Genomic DNA, 16,876 nt, shown 5'->3' on the forward strand with positions numbered 1-16,876 from the left:
GAGACTGACAGGACTGTGTCAAGGTTAATTGGCGTTGGAGCATTTATGAGCTTCCCGCTTTCATGCATCAACAGAATCAGTACGTTGCTTCTGCTGCTGTTTCCACTGCTGCTCTGAGCTCTTTTATTAGCATGGCGTTCTGCTGTAGGTTCTGCCGTGGGGTTCTATGTAATATTCCTCGGAGTGCGAGGCCAGTGCGGCTAGTCACCTGTAGCGTCACTAAATAGATTCACACTAGCGTCACTAAATAAGCGTAGCTTAATTAGTGACGCTAGTCACCCGACAGCCCACAGGCAGCAGACAGTCACGGCCTTCACACTCGGCGAACGCGAACCGCAGCAGCAAGCACAGAAAGCCGAACGAGGCACCGACGTTCTTGCGCGTTGCCTAGCAACGGGGACGCCGCCTACTCTTTCTTGGTTGCGCGGCATTCTTTCCTCAGGCTGGCATCGCCCCCAGGACGGTTTTTTCGCAAGTGGCACTCTCTCGCTAAAATTTTAACCAACGTAATACTAACAGCTTACCAGTAGAACATTCCACTTCATCTAGTATGCTTTTGTTATTGAGCTGTCCAAGTAAAGGAGCCCGGAGCACAAAAAGTTCGCCGTACCCCATCGTCATCGTTTCCTCACTATCATCATCAGTGCGTTATTTAAAAATGGCCGCGGCTTGAAAAGGAAAATGATAGACGGCATGGAAGCTGATCGCTTAGACGGCGAGATTTTGAAACGTTTTCCCCTGCTGTTACCGATGAACGAAGGCTGCACGGAATACAAAGGGTTTCTGAAGATACTGGTATGTGACTGAATTCGAAAAAACAAAACCAGGAGCATCATTAACAGTGCCAACTTGTTCTCCGTTATGCCATGCTACCTTGCTTATTTTGGCAAGGTAGAAAGTGAACTTGCACGTCAAAGTTGATGCAAAACTTTATAAAGTCAGTTCGCTCCCCGGCACGGCCTTTCCATTGTAATAGGGATGTGACAATTTAGTGGTTCTACGTTATCGTTTTTAACGCTTTTAGCGCGCCAATTTTTGGCTACTGTATGGTAATCTTGGTATTGGCCTTTGCGAATATGTCGCTGTACTCGCAGCGTATTTCACTTACCTGCAGGACGAAGACTTCTTTGTACACTTCAGCGTTGGCGACATCCAGAACCCTGAAACATACTCCATAAGTGGCGACTGGGATCTCCAGCAACTCATAATGACGTCGGGGAAAAACTTCGACGAGGTAAGGCTTCAAAATGACCCTAAGTTACCAAACGTGACCATGTTCTGATCAACGTTGCAGCTGTTCTCGCAATGCAAGTCACCCAGCCACTTTCTGATGGAATTTTGTAACCTGTTGGTGAGTGCTTCGTTCATTTTATTTTTCTGCAATGGCGAGTGCTCAGCGTCGATAATTCCACGCACACATTTGGTAACGCTAATTCACGTTGTCATTTCCGTCTAGGAGATTGTTCTGCAGTCGAGAAGGAAAAACCAGACTTTCGATCCGACGCCTGACGTTTTCAGCCGCATTATGGCCGATGTGGAACGTTGCGGATGGGAGAAGTAAGTACTTATGCTAGGCTTTGCGCAGTCTTTGGAAACAAGCGAGCTAGCTGTTTGCTTGGAGGTCATTAGTCGGGAGATCAGGGCAGTGATTGCGTGTGGGAGCACAGTTAGCATGAAACAAAATAGGGATGAGGAGTCGCAAGCCGTAGATAAAAGTTACAGTATGCTCTTATACTGTATGCGCTTCCTCCCGAGGTGTTTGCAGGATGTAGTTCCTCACAGGACTTTCAACGACGGCTGGACTTGTTTTTTGCCTAATAGTGTGTATTGTTCACCTGTTCACCTCCCACCCCTGTCACAGCCCACAAGGGCTAGCAGTATTGTAAATAAATAAATATCTGCACAGATTAGTGTTTGAAATCATTTTTTTGTAATGATTTCAGGAAAATCGCAGATTTTGGAAATCGATATATCGTTGTGATGGAAACTTCGCTTGTTTGGCAGAGCTAGTAGCGTGTTGTCACAGACGTCACAAATTTAACTGTGTACTTTGTGGAACACCTCTACTAATGTGTGATGATGATTTCAAGCTTCTTGGACATCTTGAACTTAGCAGTAGAGGTTTTGTTAAATATAAATCAATTCATGCGCACGAGAAAATTTTGATACAGTCTCTTAGTTATGATAATTCGTTTTGTATTTTGGCATCCTTCAAATCACTACGCCGTAATGTTAGGCAATACCGGGGCACTTAAACGTCGGCAGGATGGAGCTCCACTTCGTCAGCCCGCTGCCGCCCTTCCCGGCTTTCAAGCGACGCAGATTTCTTAAAAGCAACGTTATTCAGGTTTAGTGTGCAAAGAAACGTTGTTTATGATTGTAATTCTTGTAGGTCAACAGAGGTGTTTGGACTCTCAGACCCCTCGAACTTGTTCTACCTTAGTTACAAGTTTGTGTTAGCCGTGCATTTTTTACACTCATCCCTCAAATTTGCTTCTTTAAACTTGTGTTCAGTTCTACGTGCTTGTGACGGAAACAAACACTTTTCTTTCGCCTCTTCTTTTCTCTCTCTCCCTCTAACAAAGCCTGGAGGAAGTTAGCGCATCTGGGGATGAGGTGCACCTGAAACACCTCGATCGGAGGAAGAAAACGCATTTGCTGAAACTCAGATTCTCCGAAGCGGTGAGCTAGGCTTTTGTTTTTTTGCCCGCATCTGTGCACGCTGTGCAGTCTAGTTCACACGCTGCCACTCTACTGCAGCTCACTCTAGAGTGAAAGAATAAACCTTTATGTCACCACCACCACCATCCTCAACGAGTGACCATGTTTTTGCCGCAGTGAAAAATGGCACAGTGTGACTTGTGCTGTTATTTGGGTGCTAGTTACATCCCCGCATTAGCTGCCTGTCAAGCGTAAATGGCAGCCAACAGACTTTTTTCAGAAATGCACTCGGCACCGTTGAAGTGCTGCAGTAGTCAGTTTTCTTAAAAGGCTGGGATTGTTCCAAGCCCTTGGCAGCCGGGATGTTTGGCAGCAATTGCTTTAATTACATTGTGAAAGTTTTGGGGGGAAAGCTACACGTTCCCCCGATTTTTGCCTCTCGTACCTGATTACACGCTAAAAGACACAGGAACAGCAGTTGAAAATCTACTGTGTCACCTGAAGGGAGCAGTGAAGTTTTTTTTTTTTGGATGGCTTATCTAGAGCTTTGCATTCACAACACTCTTAGGATGTGTCCCGCTCTGGAGATTCCCAGTTGGTGAGTGTTGTTTGTATTGCGCTTCTCTCCATTCTATCTCTCTCTCTCTTTTCTTTCAGTTCCCAGTAGATGAACCCAAGGTTGAGTGTGACCTGCCGGTTCCGTTTGAGTTCCAGTGGAACAGTGTTGGTAAATTTTACGGTTATCGCAGCATGCCATTAATTTATTGTAAACCGGGCAGTTCCATGTGGACAGACTGGGAAATTCTGACAGGATGAGGTTCATGACAGCTCATTCACCTGTAAAGACGTAAATAGCGGTTCTTAAATTATTAACTGAACTTCAGCAAACTATTCTGCACTGATGGTGGTCATCTTTCAGTTGAACTCAAAATAAACTTTTAATTCCCAGAAGCTTTACCTAAACATCGTTAAGCCGTGAAACTGTGGAACTGATTTATGACAAAAAAGAAGTGACAGCCGTTCATATGTAACGTGTGGCATGTAGCACACCACTTATGGAATTTCAGACCATAATACTTGTCAGTAATGCTATCCTTTTTGCTTCACTGGTGCAATAGAAACGCAGGTTTCAGATAGTTCATTGTTTTTTTAGTGTGCATTTTATTACCTGAGCATAAATTCAAAAAAAAATTTACAACCTTTAAAATGACCAAAATATCTTCAGCATAGCGTCGCTTGTAGTAGGCATAGCTCAGATATTTCAACAGTGTAATGGTTGTACTAATAGTCGTAGAATTTAATTAGCAACGAAATGAATGAACTCATCTCAACTTTAAATATGAAGCAGCCGCAAACGACACCTGTTCATGGCAACGACTTCTTCTTCGATACTTGCAGGAACAGACTCTGAAAGCGGTCTACAACAAGTTCAAGGCGGAGGTCGATAGGCTGCAAGAGTTTTGGGAAACCATGGATGACTTGGACGCAAATTGCTGGGTTCTCGATCCCGTCAACGCGAGGCACTCCGATTGCTACCGCAGGCTAGCGCTCGGTAGGAAATTCTGTGGCCGCTCTTATTATTTTCTTATCCTTTTGTTGCATTGCAGCTGGCTTTGGTTTGGTACTGTGAGCCTTTAGCAGATCATGTGCTTAATTAAGCCTCTAAATATTTTCAATTTTTCCAGATTTTAATTTTCGGTGCAACTTTCCAGATTGTAATTTGTGCTTGTAATAGTAAAGTGTCTGCTTGTGATGCCCTATCAGTATCTTTTTGGTGGTATCGTAACTTGAAGTTGACTCGGCCACATGTCAAGAAGGGTTGGCTTACCAAAAATAATCTGTAGTCTTTATTTCGTGGACATTTTTTCTTGTACCGCACTAGTTTGTCAGCCACTCTATATTTCTATGAAACTATATTCTCAGTAAACATAACTGAAAAGAGACCACATTTGATTGAAGCATACTACGACCGTATCCCAAGTTAATTTTAAAATTTTGATTATGCTTTCAGGACTTGAACCGTTGGTCGTTCAGTGCAGTTTTGTTGCCGCCTCTGTAGTAATGACACTGCATACTTTCGTCAGTGCGTGTTAATAGGTAAAACCACTTTTTCTCTTTCCTTAGGGAAGAATGTTTCTGTTGCGGTAGTGGTGAACCCAGAGACGCCGAAAGTTGTCCCAAAACTGGAGTTCTGCGGCCCCCATAACGGTGACTACTAATTCCATATGCTCACTCTGACACTAGTTTAAAACATTACCTCATAAAATTTGCGCGGAATGCAGCTGCATGCATCTTCTTAGTGTTTTGTTGATTGTTACATTTCTGCTCACTTGCCGATCTCTCAAAGGTTCTTGAATGCCGATGCTACTCACAAGACTTGCTGACATTGAAGTTGTGCGGTGACAGGAGTTCATTAATGCAACATTAAAATTGGCTACTGTGCACGTAGGTGTATCAAACACTTGAAATTGTTTGCATATGTACTTGTGTGACTGCGAGGTTGTTCACAAGGCACTCGGGGCAGTTATTGTTCAAAGTTGTTTATTTCTATGCTAATGTAGTTCTTACAGGAACCACAAAGACAAAAATAAAAGTGTGAAGTATCGTATTTGCACGATTCTAACACGCCCTCGATTGTAATGCGCAGGTGAGTTTAGTGATGAAAATTTGAAAAAAGAATTTAACGCCGATTCTACTGCGCAGATGTAAAAGACATGACACCATGTTCCTGGTAGAAGACATTTTATTTGACGCACGCAACTGTGGCATTACAAATTCCTTGTGCTTCATAAACTTTCGCTTTTCCAGCTTGCATTAAATCAAAAGTGGGGAACACTGAAAGCCGATTTCTTCAATTCGATTTCTTCAATTTCAAGCCCAATTGTAACGCACACACAAGTTTTAAGTCTACTTTTAACGAAAAAAGGTGTCTTAGAATCGTGCAAATACGCTATTCGAACAATTGTTATGCCTGATTAACAATTAAACTGAATAACAATGAAAAGAGACCAAATAGTGGATACTCACCAGCAACTTTCGTGCTCGGTCCTCATGATTTCAGGAGGTCGTGTTTGTGTGATTGTCAGTCACCAATCAAAGCAATCTTCTAGAAACATAGGTAATTGTGCGATTGTGTGGTGTTTCCAGCTTGGTTTGACCATACTATACTTGAATGCTAACTATAAGTTAACATGCTCACAACTCTGTTTTTAGTGCCTCCCTTGTTGCATCACTTCAGACATTGCATAACACAAAATTTGAAGCTTTTTAATATTTGCGATCATTTTTCTTTCATAAAACAGCATTCTTTGGTGCCGGAATGAAATAACGTGAGTTACTAAAGGCCGGTTCCTTTAAATAAAAAGAATGCGTGTTGTCTTTGTGGGCCCTTTAACATTATTCTCAGTCTTGGAATGGAGCAGCACCAAGGGCAGATCTAGCACAATTTTTGATTAGGGCATTTACCAGGCCTTAAAGGAGCACTGACGCCAATTTTCGGCGTTAATATTATTGCGCAGTTCGCTTCCTTCACTCAACAAAATACCCTGGCTGAAATATGAGCGGCCTGCGACGCGAAGAACATAGTTCAATTGGATGTCATTTATCGCGCCGACGGAGCAGCGCGCGGAGCGACACTTAGCAAATGGACATCAGCGTGACATCACTCCAGGAGAGGAAAAAGAAGTGACGTGACAGCGCTCGTCAAAAACTCGTGACGTCACTTCACGCGCGCGGCCCCACGAGCGGCGAGCGGGCGCAACACCCTCTCAAGCGGGCGCCGGTGACGTTCGCACAAAGCGGTGAGGTCATCTCGCACAAAGGTGAGGTCAGCCAGGGAGTCTGCCATATGCGCCGTTCGGGATGAAAGCATGGGAATTTGAAACAGACGACTTTCAGGCCGTTCAATATAAATAACTATCGCGCGCTGCAGTATCTGAAGTGCTGTTTCAGGTTAACCAGACCAATAAGCATCGATAAAAGCAATAAAAGTGTAACATAAAATTTTCGTGTCAGTGCTCCTTTAATAACATGCTCTCTTTGCTTAAAGGAGTACTGACATGAAATTTCTTGCTTGCAGTTTTTATGCTGTAAAGAATACCTATTGGTTCCCGGCCGCGGCGGCCGCTTTTCTGATGGAGGCGAAAAGCAAAAACGCCCGTGTGTACGAGATTTCGGCGCACGATAAAGATCCCCAGGTGGTCAAAATTAATCCGGAGCCCTCCACTACGGCGCGCCTCATCGCCTGCGTTGCGTCGGCGCGTTAAACCCCACAATCAATCAATCAAGAATACCTATTGGCCCAGTAATTATGAAAATCAAACCGAAAGCCGTCAGCCGCCAATACAGAATTAATTATAGCACGTTTATTGCAACCAGTTTCAAATTTGGTCGCCACGCGGGAAAATGGCCGTTCAAAGGCCAGCCTGCAAGCGGGCCAGCCTTACGTCACGGTCTCACCCGTGACGTCAGGGACGTTCGCCGCATTGTCTGCTACGATTGCACATGGTCCGCACTCGCCCGCGCAGTCGACATGTCGTCTGAAACGTCAGACTCGAATGAGTCGCTGCCACCCGACAGACAGAACAACTTTATTTGGCCAGGCAATCAGCCCGGCGATGTCTTTGCCGTCGTCCGTTTTTTAATATCACTGCGGCTCGAACCGGCGCAGACCGTGACAGCAACAGCTTGTCAGCACTCTTCTAATCAATCTGATCGCGAAAAAGAAGTTCCACATGCGAGAAAGTAGATGTTAGTGTGGTGAAAAATTGTGTTAGGGGTTGTTATCAGCGCTGAATTTAAAAGCGGTGTTCAGATATTTGCTGCGATGGTAAGCCTACACTGACCGGCAGCGGAGGTTCGGCGCTCTGACCCAGCACTGCCGGCACCGCGGTGCGGCGAGCGGCCGAAAGATGGCGCCACCTGCACGCTAGAATCAAAACAGGCCACGGCAGATGTCTTGGTCACCGTTCACTGAAACGGAAATTATCGTCAAAATAAAGCTCCATATGCGAAAAAGGGGATGATAGTGTGGTGAAAAGTTGTGTAAGGGATGGTCATTCGCAGTTGTACAAATGCCAGCGATCAAATAGTCACCACGATACTAAGCCTAAAGTTCCCAACACCCAAGCTGACCAGAGCAACGCCGAGCCCGCTGGCTTGGGCTACAGTTCTTGCAGCCGCCGCCGCGCACGAACTCAGTCCATGTTTAGCGCTGCATGTCGTCGCGTGGAAAATAATGCATCTTGGCGTCGTCGTCAATTTGCTCGGACAGGCTTCCACGAGCAGTACTTCGCATTCCGCGAGCTTGCCATAGCACAACTTGGGCGAGCTCGGCGACGCCGCGGTGCGCGTCGACATCGCGCACCGCGCGGTGCCGGCACCACGCAGTTTTCGGCACCAGTGCAAGGGAACACCATGCGCCGGGCACGAACTGAAGAGCAAAGACAACGAACATGCAAAGTTTACAAGCATTGCTCCCGCAGCTACGCCCACGTCTCCTGCCCAAACGAATACCACCGACAACAGCAGCACAGGATATCGTTTCCGGTTCCGAAAACGACTATATGACGTCACCCTGAACCGGCCAGATACGCAGGCCGATGTTTCGTCACGCCGAAAGCGATTTCGCTAGTGCTGCCGATTTGTGGAAGCTCGCGGCCGGGACAATCAAAATCGATTTTAGATGTGATTCTGGCCTCGGATCACTGCAAAAATTTCTGTGAGGCATCTGTACAAACTACTGAAGCCAATTATATAATTTTTTAGGCGTCAAAATTTGGTGTCAGTAAGTGTTAATTCAAAGGCCATATATGGGTTTGGAAATGTCGATTCACTTGATTTATGTATTTCCCGCACCTATTATATGCATTTCATCCCACACCACAGCAATCACTGTATACAGGGCCCAGGCCGTTTGTCGAGCCCTAAAACGGCTTTTTTGCCTGTGCCCTCGACATAGCCTTGTTATGTGGAGTCTACAATGACCTTGGCCTTCGCTCTACTATGTCTTCTTCCTTGTGGGTTTGCCACAAATTACAACTTCACTGTGCTTCAAAATTTGCATTGCTTCGCTTGAAGACAGAGCCACAACTCTATGCAGTACTTGTTGCAACTGTCTCATTCTGTAAGTGCTTGGTGAAAAACCAAACCTTCGCACTGTTGTGAATGCATGCCAGTGCCACATTTATTCAGGTGCTGTTACCTTATACTGCTTTTTTTTTTTTCAGTTGTGAGTTCCCACGAAGAGTCGGTGAAAGCCAACAGCCCCAAATGGTACTTGCACATCTGTGAACGCTTTTACGTCTCAGTTTCCTAGTGAAAGGCAGTCAAGCTACAGCCATGGTCAAGGGTGGGCACACCAGGCCTTCTTCTAATCAGACGATTAATCAGGGGCCATAGAGACAAAATGCAAGTAAGGTTCGTTCGAAACATTGCCTCGTTAGAATAACACTAACACCATTTTTAACGCAAACTTTATTAAAATAAGCTGCGTGATTAAGAAAAAGGAGAACGGCCATGCGACCCACCAGCTCATTTCCTGCACTAGAACATACGACCATTATGGGCATGTGCGATTGGTTGAGGCCGGCACTAGCAAGAGCAGGCTGGGCAGGGTTTGTAAGCTTGCCGAATGAGCTGTTTTCATTTAAATTTAATGCATATTCATTTAATAGCAATAAGAACGGTGGCATAAACAATAGAAGTTACGAAAGTACACGTAAACATAGAAGAATTGATTTGATTGATTGTGGGGTTTAATGCACGGATGCAACGCAGGCGACGAGGCGTGCCATAGTGGAGGGCTCCAGATTAATTTTGACCACCTGGGGATCTTTAACGTGCGCCGAAATCTCGTACACACGGGCGTTTTTGCTTTTCGCCTCCATCAGTAAAGCGGCCGCCGCAGCCGGGAATCGAACCCGCGACCTCGTGCTCAGCAGCGCAACGCCTTAGCCACTGAGCCACCGCGGCGGGTTAAAACATAGAAGGACCAATGCGTACTGCGTGCACTATGCTGGTTATAGCTGCACAGCAGTCCCGTGCATTAGGAGTTGTCTCGCACGGCACCAGCCGATTGGCACAAGCGACATTGTATTACGTGACCCTGTTTGTTGAGCATACGCAGCGTTTAACGAAACTATTACTATCAATTGCAACAAAAACAAGCCAGGTGCAAATACGGTCAGAAACAAAGCGAGAGCAGACAGCAGTCCTTAACGGTATTGTGGCGCTATCTAGAAGGACTGACGGTAAAGAAGGCGTTTTGCAGTTCGCTGCAGACGAAACAGCGTCTGATGTTTGCTTGAACACCTATCCGGGATATGTCATCGCAGACGTCATGAAACACACTACTTAGAGGGAGAATCAAAATTTCGGCTTTGTTTAATTTCTCAGTGAACAAAGCATCGTTTGGTGCTAGAAAAGCACGGTGCGCACTATAAAACACCAAATCTTTCGAATAAAACAAACTTGTATTTTGTGTTCATGGCCCCTTTAATTAAGAGTTACGTTACTCCTTGCTATGCCAGTGTGAAACTACGTCACGGTGTATCCTTTCACTTTTTTTTCCTGTTCCATGTCACAAACACCATTGGTAGATACGTGCAGTGCATTCAGTGCTACTGTTGATATGTTATGCATCCTCTGTGGTGTTGGACCCTGCCAGAAATCTCCATTAGCGACAGCACACGTACTATCGGCGTCAAATGAAACGCGAACACGCAAATATGAACCAGAACGTGCAAAATTGAAAAATACTGTTCGTAGGGTTCATATAATGACACGCTATCGGAATGTTTGGAAATTCACTTTTCTCAACTTTGTTTTTGTAACTAAGCCACGCGTCATTTTGGCTTGCATCGCAAGAAATCGTGCTATTTGTGTGTTCAGGTTCGTATTTTCGTGTTCGCGTTTCATTTGACGTCGATAGTACATGTGGCACTAAGTAGCAGAAGGTCAGCTCTTACCTTATCTGTGAAAATTCAACTTCTCATCCTGCCCGAGTGAAATGTTCATGGCTGTGCCATTGCTTTTCTTTACTTCAACGCACCCCACATTTACGCCATCATCCTTGGAGTTAAAGGAAATCGTGGAGTAGCGGCGCTGTTGCCATGGCAACAAAGATGGGTTGCTCTACCCTCTCTACTTCCAGCAGAGATCCGAGGGTGTTGTCATGGTAACCGACCGCCTGGAAGTCGATGTGCACTAGCTCCTTTTACACGACGGAAGTGCTTTGGTCGCTCTGCTGCTGAATACCAGTCTCAAGAAATAATACCATGATATACACATTGACAAAAATCATTCAGCAATGCAGTATTGCCAAATTATTTTTAGTTGCGGATTCTTGAATCCCTCTGGAATGTGGCCCGTCTGTTGTGTAGCGCCGCCTGATCACACTCGGAACTTTTCTACAGTGCTTACCTAAGTGAGCCCTTTGTACTTACGATTTTTTCGCTTCTCTCAGGAACTGCGGTGACTCGATGAGTGCGAACTTGGCGTTGCTATTAGGTATGGAGCTCCCGTCTCGGAACTGCGCAGATCCACCGGAGGTGAGAGGGCAGATGTGTAGACATCGCATGTTCGACGAATACTTGCTTCACAAAAATAAAAACAAAACCGACACACTTCTGTGCACTTAGCTTCTTGATCAACTGACCACTGCTTGACACCACTCTCAGCGATATGTAAGCTGCTTAAAGGAGCCATGAAGAGAAAATACAACTTCGTGTAATTTGAAAGAACTAGGATTCAGTATCTCACTCAGCGCCATTACAGCCACAAAAGATGTTTTTAACGAAAAAAAAGCAAGAAGTATTAAAAAACTTTCAAATTTTGCGCCATAGTGACGTGTTATGAGCAAGAATGACGTCATACGGGCGAACAATAAAACAATTTTCAGTGCGTTAACTGCACGTTAGCATTCAAGTGATGCGGTCAAACGGAACTAGAGGCCCCATTACAGACGTCCAGTCATGTGTAGTCACGACAGGTCAGTTAGGCGGCCGCCAATCGCACAAACAAGGTTCCGTGACGTCATAGAAAAGTTGCGGGAAATTGGCTAGGGGGTCGCGACTGCTTCACACGTTTTCTTTAATATCTCCGTTATTTGTTCGAAGATTGCAATGATATTGGTATCATTGTTATCGGGACTAAGCAGTATTTCTAATAAACCTAACTTGTATTTTGTCTTCATGGCTTCTTTAAGTTTGCTCGAAAAAAATTAACAAAATACGAAGTTGGTACTGCTCACACCATGGCACGATGAGACCTTGCGACACACATGTGCTAGTCAGCACTAAGCATTCATAATTGCAGAATATTACTTGTGCAAAAATTTGCAAGTGATGTAATTAAATATGCTACACTAAGTTGGCCACTGAAGATTGCGCATGAAGTCTGAATGCAAGCAAGTCTGTTGTTCAGACAAAGCATGCCTTTTTGGCGCTTCACATAAATATGAATTATGTTACTTTCTATGCTACACTTGTTTCCGCTGTTACTTCATCAGAGACAGAGCTCTGTGAATATAATCCCTTTTCAAGGTTTTGCATCACTGACTCTCAACTTGATTCACCCTGTCCTTACTGACACAAGTCTGTCTTATCTTATCGACTCAACTCTAAATTTCTCGGGGACGACCTTACTAGATAAGAAATGCCACACTATCGCATGCATGTTTTGGAAGAGAGCGTTGATATAAGAAGTGCAGTGAGAGACAAACTTTTTTTTTTCTCCCTTCAGGATGTCGACTGCACATGTGGCATCTGCTATTCATACTTCCTGGAAGGCCATATTCCCGACACACTCTGCCAAAACACCCACTGTTCTAAGCCGTTTCACCAGGCATGCCTTGCTGAGGTGAGGCCAACTTTGGGGTTTGCTCACGGTTAGACGAGGCTGGTTCGTTGCATGGCAGCTAGCTTGTCTATAGACGGATGACATGTGTTGCATTTCGTATAGAGGGAGTCAAAACATTAGTTGAGCCATGTCTGTTAACCGCTGACCTGGGTGTGCTGAAATTTTAACAAACGTCAAATTTTATGGTCCAATTTGTTTAATGGTAGTGTTGGTGGCTCCATTTCACTGGATATATTGAAATCGGATAAGAACTTTCGTGCGTGGAAGCCTTCAAATAGTGGCGCTATCTCTCATCGCCAAAAGAAGAAAACTTAACCTGCCACGGTGGCTCAGTGGCTAAGGCGTTTTGCTGTTGAGCCCAAGGATGCAGGTTCGATCCCAGCTGCGGTGGCTGCTTTTCTGATGGAGGCGAAAAGCGAAAACGCCCGTGTGTTTGAGATTTCGGCGCGCTGCAGATCCCCGGGTGGTCCAGAATAATTTGGAACTTTCCCACTACAGTGCGCCTCATAACCCAAGTGTTGCTTCGGCATGTTAAACCCCCAAAGTCTGGAAAACAAAATACTTAAGGAGGTGGGATGTTCCGTTCCAGCAAAAACAGGTGGTTCCACTATCTCAAGTGCCTGTTGGCTGGTCCTTCAGCCAGGGCCCCCAAATGCAAAAGTTGTTTTGATTACATTTTAGCATAACCTTCAACGTTGCTGTCCACCAAGGTGGACCAAAAAATGTGAACTTCGGGCAAAAATTGAGCTGAACTGGGTAATTAACTCAGAAAAAAAAGGGGGGGGGGGATTCTTATAATGTTGCCTTATACTGCTTGTGCTTGAGAACCAAGCTGGCTCACACAAGCGCTTTTTCCAATTGGCCAGTTGTGCTGTAACGAGTTGTGTGTCACTAATTTCGCTTTTGCAGTGGATGCGTTCGCTGCCATCAATAAGGCAGAACTTCGACATGTTCTTCGGCGAATGTCCCTACTGCTCAGAGGTAGGACGCGATTACTACAGTTACAGGCTCTCGACTGTCTACTCCAGTGCTTTGGTTTTGAAACGTTTTCTTTTTCGTTACAGCCCATGTCGTGCCGAATATAAAGAGGCAGCAAACAAATTCTTTTTCAGCCCTGTTGCCACGTGACAAATTGCTTATACACTTTGGAGCCTTCCTGTCCTCTGCTAGAGTTTATGTGCTTCAAATGGATTTGTAAAGTTGAAACAATTGTTTATAAAGTTGACATGTGCCTTTACAAACCAATCCTCGTCCTTATGTAAAGATATTTCCCCCCTGTGCTCAGAGTTCTCTTCAACTAGTACATTGCGCAACACCCTAGTCTATAACACTGAGTTCAACTTCAACTGGTTACATTTCAAAACTGCGGACTCAAACTTGTCACAAAAGACGTTGAGGTCAAAATATATGGTCAAGACTTCAGAATGATGCAATAGTTTTCTTCAAATGTTTTTCGGCTGAGGAAAGATAAGGCTATAAGTACGAAACCTGTGTTATAGACAAGGGTGTTGCCCTCTGTACATGCACAGCTAGGATCCTGTAGAAGGCTTTGGTGGCAAACATTATGTATGCGGAGCGTATAGGCACATACAAAATAGAGTAGAGTATGGAACTGGTGGTTCGGTTGGATACCCGGCCTGTACAGTGGTTAATATGGGAACCTAATTTATACGATTCGCTGAGAGTTGAAGGATCGACCGCAGTTATAGATGACTTATTTATAGCTGATACTGCGTTCCACTTCATTTTGCTTGTGGCTGTACCCTGGAACGAATTCCCGCAAAACAACAGATGCGGTTTGACAGCCTGCATTGTGGCTTATGTCTTGCTGGCTGATCAAGTTGCCAACAAATTAGATGTTCATGTTACACCAACAGCTCACACGAATGGACAAAGGTCAACGTTTCGCACATTAGTAGGAAAATACATTAGTAGCAATATCATTCCTAGAGGAACATTAGCAGGAAGATATATACATATAGATCAACAGAAAGTGGAACGGGTACAATTCCATCACTTTGTCAATTGTTTAGAGAAGACAAAACATTTCATGTAGAATTAGATCAACAGAAAGTTGAACGGGTAGAATTCCATCAATCTGTAAATTGTTTAGTGGAGAGATAAAATTTGACGTAGCGTTAGATCAACAGAAAGTTTAACGGGTACAATTCCAATGTGTAGAGGAGACAAACCATTTGATGCAAAGATGACCACAAACATGTTATCCTAGTCAACGTACACTCACAAAAGCAACCAGGGGGGGAGGCTCCGAAGTCCATAAATACAGACATTTATTAGTGACTTCACAAGTAAGACTATGTACAGTTCTTTGGAGAGACAAACAGAGAAAGAAGCCAACACCCAATACGGCAGCTTGATCGCCTGTACACCACCATCTCTGTACAACCTTTCCCCTAAAGACGAAGATGGGAGATAAGACCTGCACGAAACAACTACGTTTTGTTCAGCTCCGCTCGCAAGCGCTACCGACAACTACAGCACACGAACACCGCACTACAAAACCAAAAGTCCACAGGGCTACAAGGGGGTGCTGAAATGTAGGGGAAAAAACGGTACGCGTACTTTTCAAGTGCCACCATTTGGAATAACATTTCTAGCTGATGGCTGTTTTCTCACGAGGGATTTCACTGGTCAGAGAATCGAACCTCCTCCTAGACATTTCTTGGACCTTGGGTTACTTTTTTTTTTTACGCTCAACAAAATAGAAAACCTAAACGTGCGCTCTGAATCACAATTTGATGGAATGCGATGTGGTGTATTGCTTCGTGGCTTTGCACCGAGTAATGCTACGTGTAAAAAAATAAACGCGTCACCGAGACAGTTCTGTTGGCTGACACTCTCGCGGCCTGTATTGCATCGTCGTCTCTCGCTGTACGTTGGCTGCCTTGCTCGATTGAGAGTTGCGTCACGCGTCGTGACGAAAGGATTCCATTAACAGAAGTTCGCAACACGTACGGGCTAAATGTGAATGTGAGAATATGTAACATAGCGCAACAAAAGCTATGACACACAGAGAGATCAAATGTGACCCGATCGATTGCAAGAGACTTAGTACTTTGCATTGATTTTTGAAGTTCTGCAGATTCCAGGAATGAATTGTTTGGGCGAAACACATGCTACATGAAACAGCACGGGACTTACAGGGATACTGTACCAAGATCAATATTGAATCACTGGTCAAACACTGGTGAAATGCAAAAAAGAAAGCACATGGACAAAAGAGACAACTGACAGGATAGCAGTGTTCCTTCACTAAATCTTCTTCTTTCGATCTAGTAGTAACAAGTCCACTTTTGCAACATCCCAAGCATTAGGGGGGAAAAAAAACAGACTGTAAATACAAACAGCCCAGAAAAAGTGGAAACACATTCAACAGATCTGAAAGCTGTGATGGGTACAGAGAACATTCCGTAAGTCGAGGGACAGCACGGTATGTATTTAGTTACGCCAATTAAGATCTAGCGCCACTGGCAAACACTTGCTACAACAACATACCATAAAAAAACCCCGTTTGTTCAAAGCCTTTTGACTTTTCGAGTATTTGGAACACCTAATTTCTGGCTGATTTAGAACAAGATAAGCACCATTAGGCACACCAACAAACAACCAGGTGACGGACATGAGAGACAAGGACAGGCATTGTCCTTGTTTGTCATGTTCTTCGTTTTGTTTTTTGGGCGCTAAATGGTGACTTATCGTGGAATACCAACTAGCTCGATACCCCTACTTTGCGAGAACAAGAATCGCATGAATTTCTCATAGCTAGATACGAGATCAGCTCTTCGATGCTTGTTTTTTTTTTTTCCCCGCAAGCTGTAGAAGAAGACCTGATGGACTTCATTTGTAAACTGCCTGCCTTACAACTGCAAGCACCACAGCTACCGAAGATGGCTAACAAAGCTACACTGTCATTTAATTTGTGGTCCTCCTTTCTCTGGAGAGGGGACATGGCTCTTAAAACGATTTCTTTTAATTTTTAAGTAAACTCTGTGAAACTTGCCAGACTTGTTGCTTTTTTTCCACTGGTTTAAAATATGCCATTATTTTTTTGAGTCAGTCAATTAGTTCCCAAGATAATTAGAGATAATTAGTCAGTTTTGGAGGAACAACAGACAAAACAGTGTTGGCCATAAAACTGTTATGTTTATATTTTCCAATACTATGAACCCTGGTGAGTGCAATAAGATAACCGGTTTCCTGATGCACCGCTTGGAACTAATTTTACAGCTCGTTAAACATTGGTGGCACCAGTGGAAAGGAACCATTTTGATGCAGATTTCAGACAGCAAAATTAATTCCACGCGATGCATCAGAAAACTGATTCTCTTATTGCACT

At 44.4% G+C, this 16,876-nt stretch overlaps 1 protein-coding gene across 1 annotated transcript; it reads left to right on the plus strand.

Moving 5' to 3' along the window:
- Positions 1-651: 651 nt before the first annotated feature.
- Positions 652-13,760, plus strand: Fancl (E3 ubiquitin-protein ligase Fancl). The gene is made up of 13 exons (XM_077675384.1): positions 652-795; positions 1,115-1,234; positions 1,295-1,351; positions 1,457-1,557; positions 2,586-2,682; positions 3,319-3,384; positions 4,060-4,213; positions 4,786-4,869; positions 8,889-8,934; positions 11,126-11,210; positions 12,403-12,519; positions 13,429-13,500; positions 13,584-13,760. The coding sequence occupies exons 1-13, from the start codon at positions 682-684 to the stop codon at positions 13,602-13,604; spliced, it is 1,134 nt and encodes a 377-aa protein (XP_077531510.1). The 5' UTR covers positions 652-681; the 3' UTR covers positions 13,605-13,760.
- Positions 13,761-16,876: the final 3,116 nt, after the last annotated feature.

The sequence above is a fragment of the Haemaphysalis longicornis genome, unplaced genomic scaffold (assembly GCF_048455015.1).
Source record: "Haemaphysalis longicornis isolate Haplotype H1 unplaced genomic scaffold, Haemaphysalis longicornis Haplotype H1 scaffold_6, whole genome shotgun sequence".
In the NCBI taxonomy this organism is placed as follows: Eukaryota; Metazoa; Arthropoda; class Arachnida; order Ixodida; family Ixodidae; genus Haemaphysalis; species Haemaphysalis longicornis.